Source organism: Lindgomyces ingoldianus, assembly GCF_010093535.1.
Source record: "Lindgomyces ingoldianus strain ATCC 200398 unplaced genomic scaffold BDR25scaffold_8, whole genome shotgun sequence".
Taxonomy (NCBI): domain Eukaryota; kingdom Fungi; phylum Ascomycota; class Dothideomycetes; order Pleosporales; family Lindgomycetaceae; genus Lindgomyces; species Lindgomyces ingoldianus.
The window spans coordinates 611,444-637,798 of NW_022985169.1; the positions used below are offsets into that span (position 1 = coordinate 611,444).

General features: G+C 43.6%; 6 protein-coding genes across 6 annotated transcripts; 2 read left to right on the forward strand and 4 right to left on the reverse strand.

Moving 5' to 3' along the window:
• Nucleotides 1-11,788: 11,788 nt before the first annotated feature.
• BDR25DRAFT_386549 (uncharacterized protein) lies at nucleotides 11,789-12,361 on the reverse strand (the record flags this gene model as incomplete). Its single annotated transcript, XM_033698012.1, has 1 exon — nucleotides 11,789-12,361. One exon carries the CDS (start codon nucleotides 12,359-12,361, stop codon nucleotides 11,789-11,791), a length of 573 nt encoding a protein of 190 aa, XP_033550537.1.
• Nucleotides 12,362-13,356: 995 nt separating this feature from the next.
• On the reverse strand, nucleotides 13,357-14,213 carry BDR25DRAFT_311898 (uncharacterized protein; the record flags this gene model as incomplete). Its single annotated transcript, XM_033691266.1, has 2 exons — nucleotides 13,357-13,970; nucleotides 14,012-14,213. The coding sequence occupies 2 exons, from the start codon at nucleotides 14,211-14,213 to the stop codon at nucleotides 13,357-13,359; spliced, it is 816 nt and encodes a 271-aa protein (XP_033550538.1).
• A 450-nt stretch (nucleotides 14,214-14,663) lies between these two features.
• Nucleotides 14,664-15,444, forward strand: BDR25DRAFT_169479 (uncharacterized protein; the record flags this gene model as incomplete). Its single annotated transcript, XM_033684118.1, has 2 exons — nucleotides 14,664-15,207; nucleotides 15,263-15,444. Coding segments are annotated over 2 exons (726 nt in total), but the record flags the coding sequence as incomplete, so codon positions are not given.
• Nucleotides 15,445-15,788: 344 nt separating this feature from the next.
• Nucleotides 15,789-17,537, reverse strand: BDR25DRAFT_323452 (uncharacterized protein; the record flags this gene model as incomplete). Its single annotated transcript, XM_033692102.1, has 4 exons — nucleotides 15,789-15,913; nucleotides 15,968-17,079; nucleotides 17,125-17,335; nucleotides 17,438-17,537. 4 exons carry the CDS (start codon nucleotides 17,535-17,537, stop codon nucleotides 15,789-15,791), a joined length of 1,548 nt encoding a protein of 515 aa, XP_033550540.1.
• A 911-nt stretch (nucleotides 17,538-18,448) lies between these two features.
• On the forward strand, nucleotides 18,449-25,081 carry BDR25DRAFT_256541 (chitinase A1). The gene is made up of 16 exons (XM_033686415.1): nucleotides 18,449-19,249; nucleotides 19,305-19,430; nucleotides 19,483-19,669; nucleotides 19,721-19,875; nucleotides 19,925-21,204; nucleotides 21,259-21,590; nucleotides 21,686-22,206; nucleotides 22,266-22,386; nucleotides 22,437-22,633; nucleotides 22,689-22,816; nucleotides 22,886-23,022; nucleotides 23,073-23,104; nucleotides 23,151-23,203; nucleotides 23,333-24,054; nucleotides 24,102-24,691; nucleotides 24,743-25,081. The coding sequence occupies exons 1-16, from the start codon at nucleotides 18,628-18,630 to the stop codon at nucleotides 24,922-24,924; spliced, it is 5,385 nt and encodes a 1,794-aa protein (XP_033550541.1). The 5' UTR covers nucleotides 18,449-18,627; the 3' UTR covers nucleotides 24,925-25,081.
• On the reverse strand, nucleotides 25,019-26,264 carry BDR25DRAFT_281634 (uncharacterized protein). The gene is made up of 3 exons (XM_033687903.1): nucleotides 26,121-26,264; nucleotides 25,957-26,049; nucleotides 25,019-25,889 (listed from the first exon to the last, which is right to left on the reverse strand). Exons 1-3 carry the CDS (start codon nucleotides 26,184-26,186, stop codon nucleotides 25,158-25,160), a joined length of 891 nt encoding a protein of 296 aa, XP_033550542.1. The 5' UTR covers nucleotides 26,187-26,264; the 3' UTR covers nucleotides 25,019-25,157.
• Nucleotides 26,265-26,355: the final 91 nt, after the last annotated feature.

Genomic DNA, 26,355 nt, shown 5'->3' on the forward strand with positions numbered 1-26,355 from the left:
ATGCTGCAAAATGCTGCAAAATGCAGCAATTTGCAGCAACATACTGTTCGAGCTTATTGCTCGTACTATGTAGCAGCTTTCGTCAAACGTTCCTCCTGTCTTGACAGTAGGTGCGCATATCTGACACTATGCAACCTAGTCTTGTTCTGCCTACTGCAACAGAAAGGAATCTAGTAGGACACACAAGCAGAGCTAACTACTTTAAAGGCCCTAAATAGGATAATAATTAGAGATTTTACAGAGATTTATAGCTAATAAGTGTTAGAGTACTATTTACTATAAAAAGGCTTATATTATACACACATAATTAACACAAGAACTAAACATAGTCTATAAAAGGCATTAGTAGAGCTATAGCATAAGCGTTTAGGACACTCTAGACTAGCTACACTTTAACACCTTATACAGTAAGCTAAGGGGGTGTAAATTAAAGAAATTATAACAGTCTAATATAACTTATGTAGTAGAGCTAAGATATAATAATAAATTAGCTATGCACTGCAAATTAGTAATAGTAGACTTAGTAAAAGACTGTTAATTAATTTCTATGCATATAAAGCATAAAGCATTATAAAAAAGTAGAGTTAAATGCTAATTACTAATAAGTATTCTAGCCTCTAGTAAGACCTTTACTTTAAAGATAATAAGCCTGCTAAATTAATTATTAAAGCTTTTATAATTTTTATTCTCTTTTTAAAGAACTATTATAACATTACTATAAAAGTTATTAAAGCTAATAATAAGATTATAATAGTAAAACTAGAGGTAAAACGCTAGCTAGCATTGCATAGAATAACTGTTAAGCCTTTAGCACTAAATACATAAGCCTAGAACAGAGGAGCTAAACACTTAAAAAGTGTAAATAAGAAGAAGTTACAGGCTATGCAACTAGATGCTAACCTACTATAAGATGTATAGCTATACATTACTAAAGCTAGCGTATACCTATATAATTAGACGCTAAACTATGCTAATAACTAAAAGACACTATATAAGATCTTCTTTATATAAGTAGCTTTAAATAATAAAGTTATTATGTTAATTTAAAAGCTAAGCTTTACATATCTAAAAGCTTATAGCTACAAAGCATTTATAATAACTAATAACACACATTAGAATAAATCTAAGCTACAGAGGCTAGACCTAAAGGCGTAGATTAGATATCTAGTTAGGTACTAATTATTAAACATCTACTATGTATAAATACTACTGCTAGCAAAAGTAATTTATACATGTAATGTTATCTTTAATAAACACTTAATTTTTAGTAGTAAGCCTAAAGACCTAATAGATAACTTTATGTATAACATAGTAAAGAAAATTACTACATATATTAGAATAATTAAGCTTTTAATACTTAGTTATTAGCTAAAGATAAAGTTGTTCTATAAAAATAACACTATAGATAATACATTAAATTTTAATAAAGTAGACTTACTAAGCTACTATTAAGAAAGAAAGATTAGAGATAACTATCTATCTTCTCTAAATACTCTACTACCTGCAGCATTACTTATGTAGTTAATAGCTAGAGCAGCACTAAAGCTAAGCTAAATAAAGTTGTTAAAGACTATACTATAAGCTACAGCTTTTATAGCTAGCATAAAATCTAGAAGTGTAAGAAAGCATAGTAGTAAGACACTAGATAAAGTAGCATTAATAAAGATGCTATTTAAAAGAAAAACACCTTATAAAAGCTAGCTGCTACTTCTACTATTAACTTAAAAGTAACTAGAGGAGCACCTTTTACATAAGATGTTTAAGGTAGCAGAAAAAACGCACCTAGACAGTTATTAAATAATAAAATCCTAGATAGAGGTCTAGACAAAGCTAATTAAGGCAGCTAGACAGCAGATTCTAGATTGTATGTAGGTGTACACCTACAAGCTTAACAAGCACTATAGATTACAAAGATGTAAGGCGTAACTAGTAGTCTATAGTAATTAATAGAGAAACATTACTATATAAGATACCTACACTGCCACTCTAGTAGAACGCTTATTTTAAATACTAATAGTAATATCTGCATGCTTTAACCTAGAGCTTAAATAATACAACATAACTAACACATTTATACATGCAGCAATTAACTGTAATATCTACATGCAGATGCTAAGAGGCTATTAGAAACTAGGTATAATACTAAAGCTTTAAAAAGCACTATATAGCCTATAAATTTTTTCTCTACTTTAGTAACACTATTTTATAATAACTTTTAAAGGCCTTAGGTTCTTAGCTATTCTACATAAACCCTACTACATAACTAAAGCTAGAATATTTGTCTTTTTCTATGTAAACAACTTTATTATTGCGTACAAGAAAGGCTCTAAAGCAGATGCACAGCGTGTAGTAGACTAGTTACAAGAGAAGTATACCCTAATAAGAGGTAAAGACTTATAATAGTTCTTAAGAGTTAAGATTATTAAAGATTAACAGTAACAAATAATTTAGCTGTTATAAGCATTATATATTAATAAGATAGCTAGGCTAGCTAATAGAAAGGACCTGCAGCACACTACACCTATAAGTAAGATTAAACTTATGCTGTAATCTAGTTTTATAACTTTATTAGAAGTAAATTAATATTAGCAGAAGATTAGATCTTTGCTTTTTACAGCAGTTACTATAAAACTAGACATTGCCTTTACTATATTACACCTTGTACAGTTTCTTACAAATCCTGCATCTAACTATTAGGATGCAGCTAATTAAGTTATCCTGTACCTACATGCGACACAGACGTACGCACTCTAATTAGAAGGAGAAGACTACTTTATAGTAGCAAGTAATATGTTATTTGCAGATAATACACTAGATAAAAAGAGCTTTTAGGGCTATGTTATTTAACTATTTAGTAGATAGATTGCATAGTAAGTAAACAAATAAGATATAGTTACAACATTAATAACAGAAGCAGAATTACTTGCACTATTCTAAGTTGCTAAGGAAGCTATGTTTACAAGAATGCTTCTTAATAAACTATAGATTAAGATGCCTAATTTAACTATTATAATTTAGTGCAACAACAAGCAGATAATCTAACTAGTAAACAAAGAGATATCTTAACTTTAAACTAAGCTCTAACATGTTAACATCTATAACCACTGGCTCTAACAGGAAGTCTCTTAACAAACGATTAAGGTTGTCTATGTCCCCTCTAGCAAGATGCTTGCGGACAGACTCACTAAAGCGCTTCTAGCTAGCAAATGGCCAAGCTTTCTTTAGCAAATTCGGCTAGTTAACGTCAGGGAGAGGATAGTCAGTCAGGAAGCGGATATGGAAGAGATTGAAGCAAGAATGGAAGCCCTAGAAGCATACTAAGGTTGCGCAATCGGGAACCAGCTTGAAGCATGTCCAAGCTGAGGGGGTGTGTCAGATTTGCGCACCTACTGTCAAGACAGGAGGAACGCTTGACGAAAGCTGCTACATAGTACGAGCAATAAGCTCGAACAGTAAATTGCAGCAAATTGCAGCATGTTGCAGCAGTTTGCAGCAAATTGCAGAAAATTGCAGCATGTTGCAAGCTGGCCGCGCATAGGGCAAGTGCGCGAGGGACTCGGATCGGCAAAACAAAAAGCCGAGCAACACGAGTAGAGCAGAAAAAAGGATCGATAAATCAACACAATCAATACAAATCAATCAATCATCCATACATCACATCCAAACCCATCATTCATCTCAGGAAGCCCAGAAACAGTGCTTCAATCTGACACCAGGCCGCGACGCTGCTGCTGCGTACAGACAGTAAACATAAAAGTAGAAAAGTATCTACGTAAGTACATATTATATAAATAAATAGATTAGGCAGAATAGCTACTAATAGCATAATTTACTATTAATACTACAGAATTAGCTACTACTAAAGAAACCCTGTATAAAGCTAATTTTAGATACTCTTTATAATACAAGCTTTAAGGCTTACAACTAATAGACTCTTTAAAAGCTATAAACTGCACAACTAGACTTCTAGAACTGCATTAGAAACTTACTAGAGAAGCATAGTTAGCTTAAGAAGCTATAGAAAAGATAGTAAACTAGAAAAAAAAACTAGCACTAGAAATACACCTTAATAATTATGTGTATTTAAATATAAAAAATTTTAAAACACTAAGACTCTCTAGGAAGCTAGCTAAGAAATGTATAAAACTATACTAAGTTATCTAAACACACTCTAGCATTTATAAACTTAAACTACTAAAGGAAATGTAGATACACCCTTAGTTCTACATCTCTAAGCTTAAACTTACGCTTAAGATTATTCTACTTGCAACTACTAGATAAAAAAAAGAAGAAAAGAAGTATAAAGTAAAAAGGATTTTAGACTATAAAGGAAATAAGTACCTAGTAAAATAGAAAGAATAGCCTACTAGTAAAAACACCTAAGAACCTATTAAGAACCTGTTAAACACTTCTTAGGCTTTTTATAAATACCTAGAGTCTCTTCTAAATAAAACTACTCTAGAGAAAGCTCTCTAGACTAAAAAACACTATTATTAGTTAAAACTATAGCAGCATTAGCTAGCTGCAATGTAGGAAGCCTACAACTCTTTAATATAGGTTAAGGAGGAGAAAGACTAGCTGCTTTTGCCTTAAGCGCTTTAAGCTTATCTAGTAATAAAAAGTCTTCTTTTAAATACTTTACCCTTTAATCCTCTAACACTTTTAACTGCTTTTAGGCTCTCTTCTAATAAGCATTAAAGGACTTTAAACGCGCAAGGGACTCTTACTGCTTTTTTAAAAACTCTTCCTTTTTACGCATCTTATTCTCTTAGACTGCCTTTAGCTTAGCTAGCAGCCTTTTACGCTCCTGCTCTAAATAATCTTAAGCTGCGTTAGACATAAAAGCGTTACAGTAACTACTCTTTTATACACACTCTACACACTTATCTAATAACAAGGACATTATATAAAAGAACTTGCTTAAGTAACAAGCACTGTAAGGACGCATCTTTGTATAATAAAAAGGATTAAAGTAAGTAATAGTACAAAGGCGACAAATAGCAGCAGAAGAATAAGAAGCCTAGTAAGACATAGTTAAAAAGGTTTAACATAGGACCTACCTTTAAAAAAGAGAACGCACTAGCTAAAAAGAAAATCTAACACTTACAGCAGAAAAAACATAACAGCAAGGACGCTAACTAGAAGAGAAGCCTGCGTGTTACAGCTAATAGTTAGACTATAATAACCTAACTAGCTGTCCCACACAGCCTAAACAACGTTAGATAGAAGACGCTTAGCCCCACGCTAAGCAAATCACGTGACAGGACAGATAAGAAATAGCTCTAGCTTTTAGACAAAAGCCTAGCAGAGTGCACTATCTAATAAGCTATGCAGGCTTGCAGGCTTGAAGGCTATGCAGGTTAGACAGCATGCAAGCATGCAAGCATGCAGAGCATGCAAACCCTATGTATATAGTCTTAACTACAACTATAGTTAGAAGGTTATAATTACTATTTAGTCTTTACCTACTTAATAGACTAAAAGGCATTAAAACCTTTACAAAGAGGACATTACTGCCTTATATATCTTACACTATATATACCTCTATTCCTATCCTTACAGATTAGGTTTGCTAGCTCCCTATACAGCTGCTAGGTTAAACTACAACCTGCCTTCTCTACCTACGCCATCCCCACACTCTGCTTGACAGACTGTACACCTGATCTAGCTAAGTTCTACCCCCTTGCCGCTAACACCACTTTAGGCCGTCGTACTCCCGAAAACACCATTTCACCGGAGTAAGGATTGTAACATAGTTCTGTAAATAGCTGTTAAGGCATTTTTAAAGAGTTTAACACTACTAAATATTTCTTTTGTTTTAGGGGTAAGTGTTATGCTATTGGCTCTAAAGTCTATCTAGTTGTCTGTGTAAGGCTAGAACTATATTATAGAGGGGCCTTCTAAGTGTAGTCCTATCTAAGATATTATTTCTGCATTAGTTTAAAATGCTTCTTTATTATACTGCATATAAAAGTAGCATTTAGTAAAAAAGGGTTAGAGATCCTTTACTAATCTTTTAAAAGGCTTTAGAGGGGCTAGTCTTAAAGTTTTCTTAGCTATAATGCTTACTTTCTTAGTTAAAATGTTCTAAAGTTTAGCTAGCTCTACCTATAACGCGTAGATCTAGTGCGCTAAGCTAGTAGCTTATTAAAAGTTTATAGGTAATAAAGTGTTGTTAAATTCTGCTACTTTCTAATAAAGATTTTTAACTTTTTTTTAAAAAGTTTGCTAGTTTATTAATTTTATTACTAATCTATTAAAGTTTCTTAATGTTGTCCTAAATTATGTTAATTTATTCTACTAAGACAGCTTTACTTTAAGTAGGAATTTCTATAGATTCTAATAAGGCTAAGTAGGCTATATTAGAGTCTAAATTATGTTAAGTAGTTATACTTTTTAGAGGGGGTAGTGTTTAATGTTACAATCCTTGCTTTGTAAAAGCACTTAGGTTAATAGTATTCCTAGGGGGAGGTAGGACAGATAGTAGGGGCTAACGGCAGGGTGTACAGTCCTACGTAAAGGCTAATAGGCTACTAGAGAGGTAGAGGGAGACCAGATTGTGGTTTGCCCTATGTGCGGCAGTATAGTGGCCGGGTTAAACAGTCCTGTTAGACAGGGTTAGAGGTATATATAGTGCAAGATATATAAATAGTATTACAGCTTATTAGAAAGCTAAATGCTACTTAGTTTATATAAAGAATAAACTAAATGTTAAACACACCTTCTAAGGGTTGTTTAATATAGAAACTATATACATATATAAGAGGTGCTAAGATAAGCAGGACAAGTTTATACAAGCCTGCTAAAAAGAGCTCTATAAGCTCTTTTAGACTTGTTAGACTTGTGGCCTGTTTCTCTACTAGACAACGCACTCCTCCATTACCGCGGGCAGCGGTGCTGCTTCCTTGTCCTCCAATTGGTTCACAAGCGAACCCTGCTCCAACCTAGCTAGGCTGTGGAGCACTGCTGGTGGGGTTACGCTGGTCCAACCGTAGATCGTAACAGCAATCTACTTAATACCCTTCTTTATTAAAGCGCTAATAGCACTCTGTATCTATCTATTGCAGAGTACTAAAGTAACACTATACTTACATCTTTTCTACCCTTCCTTTCTAACCCTGTCCTAGGCTCTCCGGGACTGTACACCCCGCCTCCTATTGGACTCAGGCAAGGAACACTCCCACTTCCCCCCCCCTCCTTCCCTTACGGGTCGTAACTGTAGCGTCACGTGACCACGTCGCGTCGAGCAGGTGAGATATCGTAACACAGACCTTAAAACTAACGTATAAGACTTAAAAATATTAATAGATTTAGATATAGTATAGTTTTCTTACTTATATATAATAACTAAGCTATTTACACTACATTATGCTGTATAAATATTATTATTTTTTATAGCATAAGTTTTATCCCTTCTTTAGTCTTTTCTTTTGTTGTATAACATAAGTACACTACCTCTAAAATACTGCTTAGAAATAGGAGAGCTTTATTTTTAGCATCTTTTTTTATTTGCTTTTTGTTTAGCTTATTATACTTTTCTTTAGCTATTACCTAGTACATAAAAAGTAAAGAATAAAAATGTTATTATTCTAAATAATACTCTAAACGCTAAAAAGGCTGTCTTTATTCTATCTGCTAAAGCTATAAGTTATATAATTACAGAAAGTGCATAATAATAATTAATCTAAAAGACTGCCTAAGCTACAGCTTACTAGTCTTCTAGCTTTCTAGTTCTTCTACATGTCTACCTTATACAATATAAGATTATTAATAAAGGTACCTAGATAAGAAACAGGTTTATAGACTATAATATTTTTTATACATATTATACTCTTTCTATCTTTTCTAAATAAATAAAAAAATAAAAAAGATTTAACTCTAGATCTTAAACGCTATAATTAAGAGGCCTAGTAACCTACTTAAAACACACCTTTTTCTAAAGATTGTACAAAATAATGTAAACAACATCTCTAATAATCCTCTATACATTACTGTAAACATTAGGAAAAATAGCGTTATAGATCTTCTAAAGAGTGCTAGTAAGCTCTGTATAATAAAAGAGCTTTTAGAAGGTAGATTTTTTAAGAAAATTAACTTTAAGACAACTATAATATACCTTATGCTTAAGCAGCACCTAGACAAGCAGTTATTATGCAGTAGAAATCTAGAATTATCTTCTATTAAAATAGAATTACACTTAAAAAAAGCTGCTAAAAAAAAAAGTGTAAAAAAAGACTTCTTATAAATTAAATAGAAGTTAAAAACGCTAAAGCTACAACACTATGTAAAGAAAAAGCCCTTATATAAAAAAAAGCGTGTAATATCCTAGGTATTAGATATCTAAAAAGCTTACTCTGTTAAACTTCTAAATCTTAACATTATAGATAAGAAAAATTTAGTACTGTACAAACTTTACTTAAAGCGTTAGAAGACAGACATTATATAAGATTAAATTACTTTTTTACCCTTCTCTAGCTTACACATAGTCTTTTATAATTTCTTATTATTATATTACTACTAGTTATTTTCTATACTTTTCTATAGCGTTAAACAAGATATTATTATACAATAGGCATCTCTCTTAAATATGTAAATATTAAACATTTACTGTTACTACTTATAGTATCTTATAGTGCAGTAAGGCCTTATCTAACTATTTACACCTACTACATAAGCGCTTTTTGTTATTGTACAGTAAGCTAAGCGTTTAGGCAGAGTAGTTAGAAGCATAGAGTAGAGTATTTACTTAGAATGCATTACAGGAAAAGTACTGCTTATATAAGTATATATAGACTACTCTTTCTTAACCTTTTCTTTTTTATTCTTCTTTAACTCTACATATAACAACTTAAGGTAACATCTCTTTCTGTAAGATTCCTTTACTATATAATTAGTGTTAAGCCTTACTTCTTACTAAATATAGCTAAATATGTCTTTTAACAACGTCTTTTTTAACAACTAAACTATTAGCCCTCTTTTAGCTTCTATAACAAGCTATGTTTAAGCCTATGCAGCTATCTTTGCCTAAGCAGATGCCTGCTTTTAAATAAACGCCCTTATAAATGTTTAAATCCTTATTCCTGCTTTTAGCAGTACTAATCTTCCTTCTATAACTTTTCTACGCTAGGGCATGTAGTATAAAAAGGTTAACATCTTTAATCTAGTTATTACTTAGTACCTCTTATAGGTCTTCTGCTTTACTGTATAAACTTTTTTCTTTATAATAATTTAAAGTATATGCTTACTTTCTTTTAAAGCGTAGAAATTACCTAGGCTACTAATTTTTTTATCTGCATATTTAGCTTTTTTTTATATAACGCCCTTAATACTTTTTTTATTACCTGCTGTAGTACTATCTTAGCTAATTAAATTCTTTCCTAGCGCTAGAGCTACCTTAAAGCTATTATTATCTATACTTATAGTAGCTATAACTAGGTTCCTTGCTAGCGTTACTAGGCTGCGTACAATTGTACAGGCAACTTCCTCTACTATGCAGGATGTATTTCTCTCTATACTTAGTAGCAAGGTGCTTACTTAAACTGCGTTTATAACAATTATAGTAATACCTGCAGTTTAAAGGGCAATAACAGTAAGCTTTTATACAATAACTACTAGAAGAAGTTAGACAAGAATAAGAGGGATAAGGATAAGAATAAATAAGAGAGTAAGTATCTAAAAGATAAGAAGTTAGGCTGTTTAACCTAGTCTAGCAACACTTTTATTAGCTTTAATTAATTAGGAGATGTCCTCTGTCCTTGTACAGAGTAGCTTCTCTTCTTTTATATGTATTTCCTCTGTCCTTAAACAGTAGGATACCCTCCTATATAGCCTACATTAGCCTTGCAAGATAGGATTAATAATATTTTTTACTTATATTTATATATTACTATTATACAATGTAATATTTATTACCCTAATTGCTATACGCTGCTTAATAAGCGCCTGCGATACATAGTAGTGGTGTTTTCGCGATTTTCGTTTGAGTTTTGTCCCCTCACCCGCTTATCGTCCGCCGTACCCGTGTGACCGACGAACCCGTGGAGTACGTTAACGATTTTTGCAAAAGCGTCCTAGTTCTGGACCACGTTAGATCCACGGAACTTGTGCGGATGACGTGTCATTATCTCCGCATAGCATCGCAAGGCTGAATCCCATGGATTGGGAAATGGTTAAGTCCGAAATTACATGGACGCCTGGGCTTAAAACGTCGTAGAGCTTGTATTGATGTCCAGGGAGGAAATATGCGGGGACGACATTAGGTCATTGCCCCGCTCCAGCCTCCTCGGACCCTCAAGCAGTCGTCGAGGAAGAACAAGTGAGTCGGTTAGAAAACTTTGAAGCTGGCTGTACCAACGTTTGCATGGATGAGGTTGTCCAACAACCCTGGCTTGTCTTCTTCTGCTGTCATCTGCCGCCTTCTGTGGCCAAAACGGGGTCTGCCTAACTAGGGCCCTAAACAAGCCCCACTCAGGTGAGCCCGGACATACCAACGTAATGGAATATGGATGATCCAAGGCTTTCACAGCGCCTTGTGGTGCATGATGAGCTTTGATATGGTCTGCAGCCAATTGAAGTTAACAAAGCACCCAGCAAGCTTCCACGAGTATAGCACAAGTTGGTACTGCGCCACATCAATCAGCATAAGAGCAGTGCTCAACGAAGTACTTATAGCGGTTCATGCCCATAAACCAAAATCATTCTTTCACCATCATCCCAAATTCCTCAGAGAAAGCATATTATCACTCAGTTAGGCCATTGTTTCAACCATGAAGTTCCCAGAAACCAATCAAGAAGAGCCTCTGTCTGCATACATGGCGGAAAAGCCGAAACCAAATCCATCATTCACACACCGCGGCCCTCTGGACGACGTATAAAGGATGTAACTTAACTTATATACAGACGAAAGAAAGAGCTTTTAGAGGTATTTCTGGGCCACCTATTATTAGGAGGGTTCTTGTTTAGGAACCTAAATGAGCTATTTTAGCGCCAATGCTATTTATAGCATAGTTCCCATTATTGGTCTCTTAGAGTGATACACATTGCTCTTACCATGGTTTGAAGACCCCGAAGAGGTACACTCGACAGGCAGTGAATGAGGGTAGATCTCGTAAAAGAGATTTAATTTAATTAATATCCGTTCCTGAATCGCAAGACGCACCCTATCGAGAGGCAAAGCATAGTTACATCCAGATTAATGAAGAATCTCTTAACTTTTGAGTGCGCTGAATTGCTCGCTTCAATATAAAGATTCTAGGAAGCCCGCTTACAGCCCTACGATGATCCGGTTGCGCTCTGACGTCCCTCCCTGCGTAACACCAAACCCTCCGTGCCGTAAAAATCTTTCAAGTTGTGCAATTTATTTCCTGAGACCGCTGTTAATTGAATTGTAACCATTGCGTCTGAGTTCTCTAGGTTCTTCCTCCTAACTAGAACGAGACCTTGAGGACCAAGAAACATGCCATAGCGAAGCGGTGAAGCTTATGTTGGGGGCACAGACAAAGATTCGAAATATCAAGAATTTGATAATGGAATACAAGTGATTCCATGGGGAGCCGTCGACATGGCTCTTGGAAAAATCGGTCTTGAACTTGCTACAGCCATGCAAGAAGAAAACCGCACATTGGACAGCAGGAATGGCAAAGGAGGGGAATTACCTTTCAACTACGAGGGGAGGAAGCCAGCTCCCATCATTCCCGGATTTTCGGGGTGCTGCCTAAAGCGCCAAGCGTGGCGGATGTATAGTGTTGCTTCTAGAGGTTGTTGTATCAATTAAACCATGATATAGCGTTCACATATACTGCCACCCCTTCGCTCCTAGCACATTTCTTACATCGCCCAATTCCAATTGGAAAACCATTTGTCTATGACGCCAGTCCACCTCTGACACCCATCTAGAGAGTAGATTCATACAGAATCTTGGCTCCATCAGATCCATAAGCGTCTCAGCGTATTCCCAAGTTATCTGGAGTTGACCGTCATCCGATTTCCACTCTAGAAGTAGGAAAACATCCAGAAATTGTTTCCTTTTCCATAATAAGGCAAATATGTAGTAGGAAAATTCCACCTTGATATGGTTGTCGGCGCAAGCTGGCTCTTCCCCCGAGTACCAGGCCATGTCCAAGACACGAATGATATTTTCCAGTTTGATGGCGCCTCGATTCTGCAAGTTGTCCAAATTATAGTCCTCAGTAGCTTCATAGCTTTCAACGAGGGCTGCTGGGAGGAAACGCGTTCCCACCAGGGCATAGGTCGTATGGTCACACACGCTTGGCCGTGAGTATCGAACCAGAAAGGCAGGACGCTTTCGTCTGCACCAACCCACAACCTCGAGTAGCACATTGTTCTCGTCAACGGGATCCATCAGGTGTAAACGGCGAAGCATTTATTGGGCACACCCCAAATAGATTGCAGACAAGCGATCATATCCAACAAATGGTGCTTAGGGGAGGCAGGGAACGGGGAAGACAAATATGTTCTCCGCCGCATCGAGATGTCTGAATATAGAACGGCCCGCCAGGGCGTGAGACTGGCTCATTTATAGACCCTGTCAGATAGGTGTCGATATATATAGATGCGACTGATGCGATGCTTCCAAAACAGTGTCCCGGGGACAATTCAGGCTGGCCGTGCCTACATAAACCTCGTCTGCAGCCCAACGAGCAGGGTAAACTACTTCTTCACCGGCCAATCTTAAAGAATCGTACACGAGAGTAATATTAGCCTCTGAAATCATGTTTATCGGCTGTGGCTGTATCTTTCTGTGTGGTTGCGCTGTGGTATGGCGCAAAAGAAAGTCTGGGGACAACGATCCGGAGGGTAATGTGCAAGCACAGGAAATTTTAGAAGCAGTGGAAGAACATCTTGCTCTGGTAAAGGCTCGGATGGCACGGATGTACAAGCGACGCCGTCCTAGTGCCGTCGATCCACCACAGAATTCGTGCAACGCATCTACAACAGATTCGAAACAGGCATAAAGTACGCGGGGAAATCGTTTCACTTGAGTTATTCATCCTAGTAACTACAATAAATGTCTTAAACGTGACGAAACATTTGGTGCAATAGATATCTGGCATCGTGATTCCCTTAAAGCTTGCAAGAAAGTTTGAGTGCCTAATCTGAACCCTTTAAGATTAACGTTAGCAATCATTTCCCGTGCTAGCTTGGTAATTTATTAAAGCTAACGTTAGAAGATGGGAATATAGGCGAAAGAAGCTGCGGTTACTAGGGTCTGACTAAGCTAAGTTACCTATTATTGGGCAGGTCCTGTTTCGTGACCTTTGGAATGGTTATTTTAGAGTACCATTTATAACTTTAGTTCGTAGTGGTAAGTTAAATAAGCTAAGTCGAAAAAGCCCTTTACCGGCAACGGCATGCCTGGCTTGGCACGTAATCGCAATCCGCACTCTCCCCATCGTCTATAGTAACTAAAATACGCAGATGTTTTTCCTCCGCTTCCTGTAGCCGCTTTAAAGCACTCCCTAATTTGCGCACGAGTGTGCCGTCTCTCTTCCCGGTGAGCTGTCTCACTGCCTTCCTTTTCACTCCACGCTTTTCCCAGAAATGGTAAAGATTACGGCCGCCGTGTTTATGATACTTCTTGTTCCATAGTTCATAGCTCCACGCACTGAACATTTTCTTGTGGAGTGGATACAACGTCTGGGCAAGCCGCCGGTTAGGCTTGGCGCGGACTCGTTCCCATTGCTCCCACATGTTCTCCCATGCCGCGGCAAGGCTCGCTGCGCTCTTTGCTTTATACTCTCTAGAAGCCCAATTTACCATCTCTGGGGACCGTAGTGTTGACTGCTTTCGCTGCGCTCGACGTCGGGGGCTCTGACCGGGATTGTCATTGTCCAAGCCCATTTCGTCATCAGAACTGTCGATAAAAATGGGTTGACCGCCATTGTCATCCACGATGATGGATTCAGCAGGTTCATCGGATTCATAGATCGAAATAGGCAGGTCTGGTTCATCTGTTAATGGTATTACTGCCAAAAGGAGGCAAGTGAGGTACCCGAGCTTTCTTGCGTCACTCTTTGCCCGCCACGGCTTGCTTCTCGAGAGCGTGACGCAGTGTATAGTATTGTGGAATCTGTTCCCGTATCGGCACGGCATTCACTCGAATCCACGGAGGCAATACCATCATCAACATCGGCCATCAATTCCTCAGCCTCGCTTGGCGGGCTATCGACGCTGAGACCTACATCAAGTGTCATGGCCTGGGTGACGGTTTCCTGAGCATTCCCTTCGCCCTCCGGCTCTTTCGCGGGTACGACTCGGCGAGGTGATTCTGGAAGCTGCACAGGCTCCTCTGTTGTCTGCTGAATGCCCTCTCTCGATTCAGGCTCCTGTTCAGAGGCTGAGATTGTGGCGGCTTCTGCTGGACTTGATTCGGACACCGCAGGTGCTACGAGCAAATCCATAGCTTGATTGGATTCTATACGGCTTGCTTGCGGGCTCTGAGGCTGGAACCATGGCTTGATCGACATCTTCCGTTTGCGAAGCAGTGGATGCCGCAGTATGCTCCGGAAGACATAGCTTCATAGTCGGGCTAGCACTGTCATCGGCTTGTCTCACGTTGACAATCCCCAATGCGCACAAGGCATCTGCTGCTTGTGTCTCTGCGGTATTATCTTCAGAGGTTGTCTCCCCAAAGCTCGAATCAACATCTCCTTCGGCAGAAGAATACGGGGAGGAGTGTGCGCGGCACATTACAGCAATACGTTGTCGCGCATGCGGATTTTGTGTCGAGGATTCCGGACGGCGTGCCCAGTGAAGTTGCGGCGCCGTTGCTGTGCGCAGGACTCAGTTTGGCAGGAGCAGTATCGAAGTGCGAGCCTGAGGTCAAGGAGGGGGAGTGGGTTGCCATTGTCGGGGCGGGAGGCGGGTTGGGACATATTGGGGTGCAGATTGCGGCCAAGACGAAGGGGTATCGGGTTATTGCTATTGATAGTGGGGTGGAGAAGGAGAGGCTGTGCAAGGAGATGGGAGCGGAGGTGTTTGTGGATTTTGCGAAGGAAGATGTGGTGAAGACGGTGCAGGGGATGACGGATGGAGAGGGTGCGCATGCGGTGATTTGCGTGGCGGGGACCGAGAAGGCGTATGAGCAGGCGGTGAATTTGGTGAGGAATAATGGGGTCTTTGTCTGCGTGGGTTTGCCGCCGGATACGTATATGTTTCCTATGTCGCCCATTCAGATCGCGAATCGAGGTGAGTTTGTCCAACAGGGTGCTCGGGGGACAAGTGCGCTAATAGATGGATATAGGCCTGGTCATCAAAGGATCTTCGACGGGTACGAGTGAACAAATGGATGAGCTCCTTCAGCATGCTCTGCAAGGGAAGATAACGCCTAAGATCGAAGTGTATGAATTCTCCGAATCTCCGAAGATCATCGAAGAGCTGCAGCGGTACGAAGTCAGCGGTAGGAAAGTAGTCAAAGCGCCATGAGATCGCGAAACCAAATCGAAGTCTTCTCAATCGGTGCAGCGTTGTGCTTGAGAACATGAACACCATACTGAGTTTGTTTCGGTTCGAGGCCAAGTTGCAATCTTCAGGAGGCAAAGGCCTGCCTCGCTGCCAGGCCCCGCTGAACAAAAGCGAGGCTGACTCTTATATTAACGCAAGGGCTGGAAAACAATGCAGAGATAGTCATATTGTTGGTCCAATGCTACTGTACAGAAGACTATCTAATCTCTCACACTAGCATACTACAAGCGGGTAACACATCAACGACGCTGTTCGATCAAGATTGAGAATGAAATCTCCCTCATGAATATCAAATCCAAAGCTGATCATCCCACACAGTAAGCGTTTCCAAGAACCAAATTACTGCACTGCGAGTCGACGCCCCTATTCAATTGGCGGAATCGACTGACAATAATGCCATACTGCGTCGCAATCGATTCGCAAGTATCACCTATCACACTGGTTAGCTTCTATCTCTCTTCATCGCCGCAAAAGGTATTCTTACCCTGCTTATACACATGCCACTTCGTACAAGTCGGGCTAGTACCCGACTGTGTTGGGCCCGGCGGACCCGCAGACGATACGGAAGACGGTTTCATCGTACTCGTTATCGGCATCGAGGAGATGGTAGTAGAGGGCTCGATCCACACTCTCACGCAATATGCCATGCCTGTACCCAGATTCCCGCACTGCGCATTGATGGTGGGGTTCCATTGCCGGAACAACGAGTCCGAGATCTTGTATTTTGCTTCGACGCCGTTGCAAGTATCGCCCGGACCAACGACGTGCCATTTGTTGCAGTTGTTGGGTGTACCCGTGCTGGTGGGCGCGGGAGGAGCGACCCAGCCGTCAGGGATGATGGTGGAAACGGTGGGGTAGCATGAGGACGCGATGTTGGTAGGACTGGGAAGAATGGCGGCAGTGGGGTCGGGGTTGCAGTAGGGGTCCCAGGACTCTAGGCATTCGTCGGAGAGGTCCCAGGAGTGGAGGTGGACTTCGTCGTCGGCTAGTCCCGCGTCCCAGGATGGATCGTCTTCTTTGAGGAAGGGGCAGTTGGAAATGCGGGCCGCGATCGCGGTGACGGACTCTGGGGGTTGTGCGGTTGCAGTGAGCGTTGGTATCGACACCCCGTCTGTCGGGAACAACCAAGACGTTGTAAAGTTCATAGAGCTAGACACCGAGTTTGGCACGCTGCCCCAGCTATAGGTCGATTCTGGTGCCTTGCTGGTCGTGGCCGGAGGTGTTGGTTCGCCTCCAATTGGCGTGAAGAGTGTCGTTGATCCCGGCGGGGAGATGCAAATATATTTGCCTGCCATGGATGCAAGGTTCAGACAATCGTGACCGATTGTTGGGTTCCAGCTGGTGAACATGAGCGAATCTACACCGCTGCCACTGGCTTTGATCAGAGAGCTGCAAGTATCGCCCACAACAACTTGGCGAAGCACACATTTCGCAACATTGTCGAGACACAGAACCTCTCCTCCCTTGAAAGTCTCATTCATCGACAAAGGAAGGTTGTTGTAAGTAAGAAGACGGTCGGTCGAGACGGAGAGACTTTTGGCAAGTGCGTTGGCGGTATCGCCGGCCTTTGCAGTGGCTTTGGTCGTGCATGTAGGTCTGTGGATGTCAGGGATGGAAAGACTGCGGAATATGAAGACTCACGTTGGGCCGGGTGTTCCCACTGGTGAAGTTGGCTTCACGGGGTACGAACTCGTGGGTATACCACAAGATTGCTTCAGTGAGTTAAAATCGTCTGGCGTCCATCCGTCATCGGCCTCTAGCGGCTCGCTGAATCCTAACTGTACAGTCTTCATGTAGCAGTCAGAACACAACTTCTCTGCTGTGATGTCGCTAAGCACGTCTTTGCAAAAGCCTCCATTCCGTATACGCTGGAGATGTTAGCAAGAATCGCGAATTTCCCCTGGATGAGACGTATCTTGGAGACATGTCAAGTTGTAGTTAAACACAAGCTCACCCGCGAGGTTCAACGGCGTGAGTATGGTCCACATAGTGTCGTTTACAGCAGTAACGTTTACACTACCTGTTCCGCAAGTCGAAGAAGCTTTGGTGTACATGGCATTCAGCGCTGCCCCACAACTGGTAGTACATATCTCGCTCAATGAATCCGCTGGAATAAATTCCACGGGATACTGTAGCATATCCGAGCATTGTGTGATGTTTTCCGCCAAAGCCGATCTGCAGGCGGCTCGGACAGACCCAGGAAGGTGCCCTGTGGACGGAATAACACTCAAGGAAACCACGAAGCTGCAAAACGATAAAAGAGTGTAGAGAAGCATGTTGATAGAGACAGAATGAAAGACTACTTGCGAATAGTCTCAAGAGCGAGCGAGCGACTGAGTTCAGTAGGGGGCAAAGCTCAGAGGAGCAGCGAAGCAGGTCGTTCCACTTTCTCGCACAGCATGATCCATTGTAATTGACGTGCCCCTTCGACATTCTGCAGGGTCCCAAATTCGGCCGTACATGCTATCGATACAGGGTCGCGAAGGATGGTGATCGGGCCGCATCTCGCAGGGCTGCACGCGGGGCGAACACCTGTTCGTCATAGCTTGGGCGGCACGGCGGCGGTACCTGCCACCAACGGGCGGGTTTTGGACTCTTGGCGTAAGATCTGGGCACTTTATTCCCCTGCTGCGTAAAGAAACGGTAATTTACTGGCCATAACGGCAGGGTTTCAGATCCTGATTCATTACCAAGTGCAAGAGCTTCATCTCACATCCAACTCCAACGCTCGGACGTCCACCTCTCATTCGTCTACCTGAGTCTATAGCAGGGCGTAAATTCAATATCCTCACTACGCCGCTCTCACCGGATACGAGGTCGGACTTCCCGTCCCTCTACGGGCGAAATGATAATGCAATCGGTTATGGCGGAGGCATCTGCAGGGGTCGATCGCCTGCAGTCGTCCCATGGTAAACGCTCTCTATATCCCATCATGATGCTCGAAGTGGCGAGGGGCAGTATCGTCCAGAGCAGGTCGCGCTCTGTCGTTTTACGTTGACTGACAGGTCCTTCCTTACGCCTTCCGTCAGAAGTCTCTCTTTGACACACTCATTTCAGTCCTTTGCACTTGTTCGCTATTATTCCTGAGCATTGTTGTTGTCAACTATCAGTGGCTCGCGAATGTCACGATAGTTGTACGTCACAATGGCTTCTACACTCTCGTTACGCTATCTATTAGCATTACTCTTGACCCTATCTGTCGTTTCTTTTGTTTCTTCTCAGCAAGGGGCTACCTGCGATGAAGAAAATCCGTGCAAGGTCGGATGCTGCTCCAAATCAGGCAGTTGTGGGTTTGGAGATGATTGGTGCGCGCCAAACAACTGTATCGGCACTTGCAACGCCACCGCCGAATGTGGCCAGTGGGCAGACCCGAAAGGCAAGGAGTGCCCATTGAAGGTCTGCTGTAGTCGCTGGGGCTTCTGCGGGACAACTGACGAATTCTGTGCAACATCATCAAACAAGAACGAAAGCTGCCAGAGCAACTGTGAGACTCCAGAGCGCAAGAAATGTGCTTCGTCGTGGAGGAAAAGACGAATTGCCTACTACGAATCATGGGCCGACACCAGGGACTGCGACTCTTTTCGGCCAGAAGATATCCCTGTTCATGCGCTAACTCACATCAACATCGCTTTTGGCGGCATCAGCAGCGACTTTAAAGTCACAATTGACAGCTCGGGGATCATTTCTCGGGTCGTTAAATTGAAGCGTCAGAACCCAGCGCTCCAAGTTATTCTCTCCATCGGCGGTTGGACATTCACGGATCCTGGTGAGTACCCATTCAGTCCATTTATGGTGTCTTGCTAATCAGGTTTGGGACATAGGCCCTACACGAGACGCCTGGACGAACATGGCTGCCAGTTCTTCGTCCCGAGAAACCTTTGCCAAGAGTGTGGTAGAAACTCTGGAGAAATACGCATTAGACGGCATTGACCTGGATTGGGAGTATCGTTAGTTCTACCGCCTTAATTATTATACCGAGTAGCACTCATTCTTTTACAGCGGAAGCGGATGACCGTGGGGGCAATAAGGCGGACTACGACAATTATGTCTACCTTCTGCGCGCCATCAAATCCCAATTCGACGACCACAATCCTTCCTGGACACTCTCCGTCGCAATACCAGCTAGCTACTGGTATCTGCAGCACTTTGATGTGAACAGTATGCAGAGAGAAGTAGATTGGTTCAAGTAAGCACCTTCCGACTGTCTCGAGACATGGAATTGGACTAACCCCAGTAGTATGATGACATACGATCAGCGCGGAAAATGGGATCAGAACAATCCATGGACAGGGCCATATGTCTTCGGTCATACCAATGTTACTGAAATCGAAGTTGGTCTCGATCTACTCCGCCGCAATGATGTCGACTTGTCCAAGGTCAACTTGGGGACCGGTAAGCCAACCTGCTGCGATTTGAAGCTGTGGTTTCTGAATTAGTATAGGGTTTTACGGCCGCACCTTCACCCTGGCTGACCCTAAATGCAATGAGCCTGGGTGTGTCTTCGCGGATGCCGGCGAAGCGGGCGAGTGTTCCGGTGAACGGGGTATTCTTTCCTTCAAGGAGATCATGGCAAGATCCAACCGTCTGAACGAGAAAAAGATTGTGTACGAAAACTCCACTGGAGTGACGTACATGGTGTACGATGATACGCAGTGGATCACATATGACGACGCCAAAAGTTTCGCCAAGAAGCGAGAGCTTCTTGACAGCGAGTGCTTGGGTGGTGTCATGATATGGGCCATTGATCAAGATACACCAGACTTCCAGGCACTCTCAGGGCTCCTTGGAGACGAGTTCGTGACTGGGGCTCTGATAGAGGGAGGAACACTTTCCGACGAAGAGAAGGATGCCCTTGCGAAAGAGTTGGGTGGACTTACTGGTGACGGCTGCTACGTCACGATGGGTTGCTCTGGCCCGGGCAGCAGCGGCAAGTTCAACACCTGCGCAAAAGGCGACATCCCCATCGAGCGTTTGCATGCTCCTGGCGGAGCGGCCGGAAATGTCTACTCAACCGGAAATTTGGCGCAGGAGATTGAGACATGTGCGAAAGGGCAGTGGAAAACAGTGTGCTGTTCGCCTAAGAGCCCAGCGGTCAACTGCAAGTGGGTTGGAGCTCCCGAACGCAGTTCGTTCTACTGCGATGGGGGTTTCGAAGAGAAAACTTGCGGAGACGGCCGTTACGAATTGGTCACGGATCAGTACACTACCTACGAGGGTGGTGCGAAGTGTGCCAGCGGAGCGCGATCATTATGCTGCGACGCGGCCCCCGAGCTTCAGCAATGTCATTGGTCCGACTGCCAGTCTGAGTTGAAGTGTCCCTCAGGCGGTCCCCTCACCTACCGAGGGAACGAGGCCGGGGGCAAGCCATGTCCCAAAGGCCAGTATCAGTCTTACTGTTGTCCAATCGCGGGCATATATCAAGACTGTCAATGGAAACCGAACGTACAGAAACCGGAGACGAAGAATGGCCAGACGACGTACTTTCAATCGACCATGCAGCAATGTATGGACACGAAGTGCGGCAAAGGCCAGGTTACCATCGCGAAAGCAACACTCCCAGAGAGGCCAGCTGGCCTACCGGCACCTTGTGGGTCGTACAATCCAGGAATAGACCATCTCTTTTGCTGCGATCCTCTGCGAAACGTCTCACTTCCATTTGACCTCAAAAAGATCTTTCCGAACCCTCATGGGTTCGACGTCGTATACGAATACAAGGACAACGTAAGATGATCAGGAAGCCCATGTTCCTGTATTTTGCAACTGACTTTTCGGTAGTATGGCAACAATGACCACGACCCGCACGGTCCGGACGAAACCGACGTCGGCGACGATCCCTATGGTTTCGTTCTTCTCGACGGGGACGAGGGTGCCTTGCAGGGCAACTTTCCCCGAGACTACGTTTTTGTCCATGAAGAAGACGGAACTGGAAATCCGATCAAGAGGCGTGAGACCCTCACCCGGGACAATCCAGATCTCATGGATTGGACTTTCGAACACGAAGAAGGCACTCATCTTGTCTATTGCCGATCAGGCCGCGAAGAGCACTGTGAAAAGATCTTCATGGACAACGCGCACGATACCATCATCGCTCTGCCCCGACACATTGGGTAAGTGCTGTTCTCATTGTCATTCATTCGACTCTCGCGACAGCCACACCGGTTGTACTAACACTCCTCAACGTGCTCCACTAACTCTTCATTAGATCAGGTCCGTTCGCACGGGTTGTTTCCATGGAGCCGGTCGATGAGACACATTTGCCAGAGTATCACCTGCGAAAACGCTCAGAAGCGGGCCATACCTCAAAGGTCTACAAGCTTGTCTTCGATTATCACTTCGAAAACATCCGGCGTGAGGACCAGACCGTTAACATCCGAATCGATTACACCAACTTGGTCCCTTACTGGGACGATATGACTGGCTCTGAGTCTCCCAAAGGGGCTACCAAACGCTCGCGCCATGAAAAACGTTTCTGGGGGGAGCTCACTGAATGGCTCAAACAGCTCAACAAAGTCCAGACATCCGACGAAGGAAAGCTGCCTATGTCACTGCACAAGCGGATGCTCCTGTACCGCAAGCGGGCACAGTGCGCAAGAGGCAACACTGTCTTGAAAGCTGGCTTGGATGTCACACTCGATACGAAGTTCGACATGAATGCGCGATGGGCATATTATGCACAAGGCACCATTGTACCGTTGAACGTAGAGCAAATCTATGCGTATTTTGGTAAGTCACGTTTCCCAGGCTCAATTGCTCAGGATACTTGCAGCTGACAACTTCCACAGAGATGGAGCCAGTAGCTGAAGCAACGCTGGAGGTAGAAGGCAATGCAGAGATCGAATACAGGATGAAGGAGCGTCTGAAGATTATTGATACGCTGTCATATCCGGGTCTCGCTATCAAAGGGTACGCCTTGTCGCATCGCTTTGTCTTCGCTTAAGCTAACTAAAGTTCAGCATCGCTGCTATTGGGCCAACGTTGGATGTCTATGGCGAAATGCGGGCCAAGGCAACGGTAGCAGGAAAGTTAAAAGCCGGCGCGAAAATCACGTTCCCGAAATACGAGATCTATTTCCCACAGGTGAAAGAGGCGGAGGCGAGACAAAAGTTTGACAAGCCGGCCGAGAGCGCGGAGCAAGGATCAAAAGGAACAGGTATGCTGCAGCAGTGGCATCGAGCCATCCTCAAGTTACTAATAACTCTCTACAGACTTTGACCCAATCCTTGATGCTTCTGTGCAAGCATCGGTTGGTCTTGACCTGTTGATTACCCCAGAGGTCAATCTGGGAATCAAGGTCAACACACCCAGCATCAAAGGTGACATCGTAAATGCGCAGGTTCGTCAAATGTCCTACCTATCGTCGGTAGAATATCCTTGGAGGCATTTGGTTTTCTGACGCAAGCAGATCGTTGGTTTCATTAACAACACCTTCCGATTCGAAGTAACCGGGAAGGCGCAAGGAGGAATTGGGAACACACCCGCCTTGTCATACGATATCTTCATCAAGTATCTCTACAATTTCGGGATTGGTGGAAAAGCTACGTAAGTCTCTTTGCCCAACAGCTCAAATTTTCATTCTGATCTCTCTCTAGGTTCAAATGGCTAGGTGATTATGCGCTGAAGCGTAAGTAAGCCCATTGCATGACATGATTCTGTGCTCATCAAAACAGCACTCCAATTGTGGCCCCAGGACAGAGAGAAGATTCTTTATGAGCATCATGGTGTAAGTGTCATTTCACATATCCTATAGATCTGGAATCGACCGGAGCGTTGGCCTAGGTGCAACGCCTGGTCAACATTGTTGTGGCGGGTGCTTACAGCGATCCTATGGCACTGACTGACATTGTCGCAGCAAGTCTCCCTCGGAAAACGCAACCCCTTCATCTCCGATAGCGAGTACAAGGACGAGTTTTCTCCGCTCTACAACTCGACATACTGGTTCGATGAAGATTTTCACAATACCGGAGGTGCATTGTCGAGTCTCCATAGGCGCGAAGAGGGCGAGGAAGCCAGCGCTCTGAACGAAAAGGCCACCAGCTTCTTCACTTGCAACGATGGTGGTCAATGCCCGAGCGGGGCTTGTGCTGGCGATGCATGTGAATGGGTCCCTGGCAAAAAGCCTTCGACGTCCAAAACACGCCGAGCTGACGATGACGGTGATCCGATGGATGTCGATCCAGTCACGCCCTGCATCAACAGTATACCCGCCTTCATGTACAATTGCAAGTTCTTCGTTGACGAAGACATTGGCCATTGGAATGGTCCATTCCCGGGGATCTGCACAAACATTATGAGCTTCTTCTCATCTCAAGGGCTGGGCTCCGGCCCGTTCACTGCAAGCTTTAGCACTTTTGGTTCCTCTGACGACAGCTCGAACCGGAACAATGTATGCGGATCCAGGTCTTCGCACACTCACACGTATACGAACGCGAAAGGCGAACAGGTGACCGTTACGGAAACATGGGCCGACCGATGCATAAGAGAATCAAACGAATTTGCCAAAGCAACTTCGAGAGACCAAGGCATACCAGGTAACAAAAATTGGCTCAGTTGCGACGAATTCCCTTTCAACTCGTAGGTTTTTTCAATCGATACTACCAACTATACTGATGGTCTCGCAGCATGAATGAAGGCGGCAATTCCATCACCAATTCGCGCTCATGTGTACCTGGATATGAGCAAGAAATCCAAGGAGCTGTCAACAAGCTTCCCACACGCATATCACAGACAGTGACTTGGGCAGATGAGGCAGGAAACCAAAAATCTGCCCCCAAGCGATGGGATCAAGATTGGGAAGGCTCGAACGCGCTGTATGGCTCGGGTGGCAGACAAGGATCGCCCAACAAGAATTCGGCTTGGAACTGGGCCTACAACAACCGGAAAGAATTTACTTTCCATCTGTTCAACTCAGATTCAGCCACCACACCCCAAGGAGGCGCATATCAGATTTTCAACCACCAGCTCAAGTCCGGAGACATTACAACTGTGATTGCTGCCATCAACACTATGGACAATTCGAAATATAAGGTCGACGGAAACCAGAATGCATATTGCACGAACGGCTTAAGAACTCCTCATTACGTTTGGGGAACCGCTAACGGCCGGTTCGTCAAAGCAAAGTTATGCACTGTTGAGTTTGACAATGCTGCCGCTGCTTCCAAGATCAAAAGAGGCGAGCAGCCAACCCAGGAGGAGATGTTCAAGATCAAGAGTAAGCCATCTAAACACCTGCATGCTGATAACATTGGCTGACTATGTATAGGTGTTGAAATGTCTGATGATGCGGAAGAGTTCGAGATACCACTAGGAGACTTCAGCCAAGAGGCCGGTGCCGCGGCCACGCACAGCGTCGCTGAAGATGGCATGAGCACAACGGGCGAGAAGGAACATCAACATAACCACTACCACCGGCATGCACATCTTCACCGGTCCGGTTGGTCATGAGTATGATTCGCAAAGTTCGGGTGCAATGGTGTAAACCGCTTGGAGGTCACGACTTGATGGAGTGAATTTCGTGTACATGTGTTAATTGTCTAGTAAATCAATGCTCTGGAAATCTGAAAGGGGAATACTGCTCTAGTCTCCATGATTTGGATGACAGACGGGCGGGAGGCCGATCACTGTGATGCTGCGAAACCTTCTAGTCGATAATAACTATCTCGCTAGCCTTGAGTTCCTTAGTCACTTGCCCACCCATCACCTCGATGAACATATATTTCTGTATCTTCCAGCAATGTAGTTTCGCTCAACGCAATCCCCTCCGGTTGCCAATTGGCATTTTCCGTGGATGTTTGACTCGCTTTGGATCGGACACGCCCCGGAAGCACTTCTCCCCTGTTATTCAACCCAATCTGAAGCACCCAACCGCTTTCGCAAGCTTTCCTGTCAGCTATCATAACCAGCAGATTCTGGTCGTGGTCCTCATCAACGTGACTCAGGTCATGGCCACCACTGAGCCCTATCAATTGGTCAGGACAGTGCATCAACACGTTTACTATAAAGTCAGGTGTGGATCCAGTTGGCGCTACATCCTCATCTGCACTGCGTTGGATCACACCATAGGCAGCCGGGTCGTCGTCGAAGATGAACGATCTATGCCACGCACGATGATCGTCGAAGGCCTCATCCGGGTCGTCCGGGTCATCAAAGAAGGCTCTTCGCCAAAGCCGACGATAATCAGCATCGGCCGTGGCACGGCTCACCGTCTCTGTCTGAGCCGCTTCTGTCGCCTCGCCACCAGAACGTGACATTGATGCTGCCGCCTTTTCCGAGCCGTACCATGTCCTGACCCAAAAGCCATTGCTCACGCCAAGTTGGCCATTGACACGGCGCTCATTGTCGGTCAGAAGATCTTGTGGGACATGCTCTGGTATCTCCCAATCAAAATCGTCGAGTTTCCGAAGGTAGGGCTTCGCGCGTAAGTTCTGGACACTACATAGGGGCACGCAATAACGGCAGTAAGCAGAACCAACTCACATTGCGTCCGATGTTGCCGAGCTTCATCCACTTGCGCACAAGGGTCTTCTTTTGCTCCTCCTTGGTCAAGGCAGACTCTGGATCCCATTGCTCCTGTGGAGACTGTCAGCTTGGGGTCATGCGAAGACGGATTGAAGACTCAAGGATCCGTTCACCGGACGTACAATAACGAACATATCAAAGGCGGTATGCCCGAAAACGATAATATCATAACTTTCTAGATCAGCCATTACGCCCGAGAATAGCGCGATTGTACAGGAATCTGATGATGCAAGCAAAGGGGGTAAACGTGGGTACGGAGGGGCAAGATGAGAGCCAAGACTTCTTGTAGCCTTGAAGGGGCAGCCTTATATGGATGGGGCCGAGACGGCGCTCTGGCCTTGCAATGGAAGGCACCAG

What these genes read in the sequence shown, in the direction of transcription:
- BDR25DRAFT_256541 (XM_033686415.1), top strand. Translation starts at nt 18,628, where the DNA reads ATGGCTTCTACACTCTCGTTACGCTATCTATTAGCATTACTCTTGACC. An exon ending in TATACGAATACAAGGACAAC is followed by an intron (nt 21,205 to 21,258) that starts GTAAGATGATCA and finishes ACTTTTCGGTAG; the next exon opens with TATGGCAACAATGACCACGA. An exon ending in TTCTTTATGAGCATCATGGT is followed by an intron (nt 23,204 to 23,332) that starts GTAAGTGTCATT and finishes ACATTGTCGCAG; the next exon opens with CAAGTCTCCCTCGGAAAACG.
- BDR25DRAFT_281634 (XM_033687903.1), bottom strand. Translation starts at nt 26,186, where the DNA reads ATGGCTGATCTAGAAAGTTATGATATTATCGTTTTCGGGCATACCGCC. An exon ending in CCTTTGATATGTTCGTTATT is followed by an intron (nt 26,050 to 26,120) that starts GTACGTCCGGTG and finishes CAGTCTCCACAG; the next exon opens with GAGCAATGGGATCCAGAGTC. An exon ending in TCGGCAACATCGGACGCAAT is followed by an intron (nt 25,890 to 25,956) that starts GTGAGTTGGTTC and finishes TTACGCGCGAAG; the next exon opens with CCCTACCTTCGGAAACTCGA.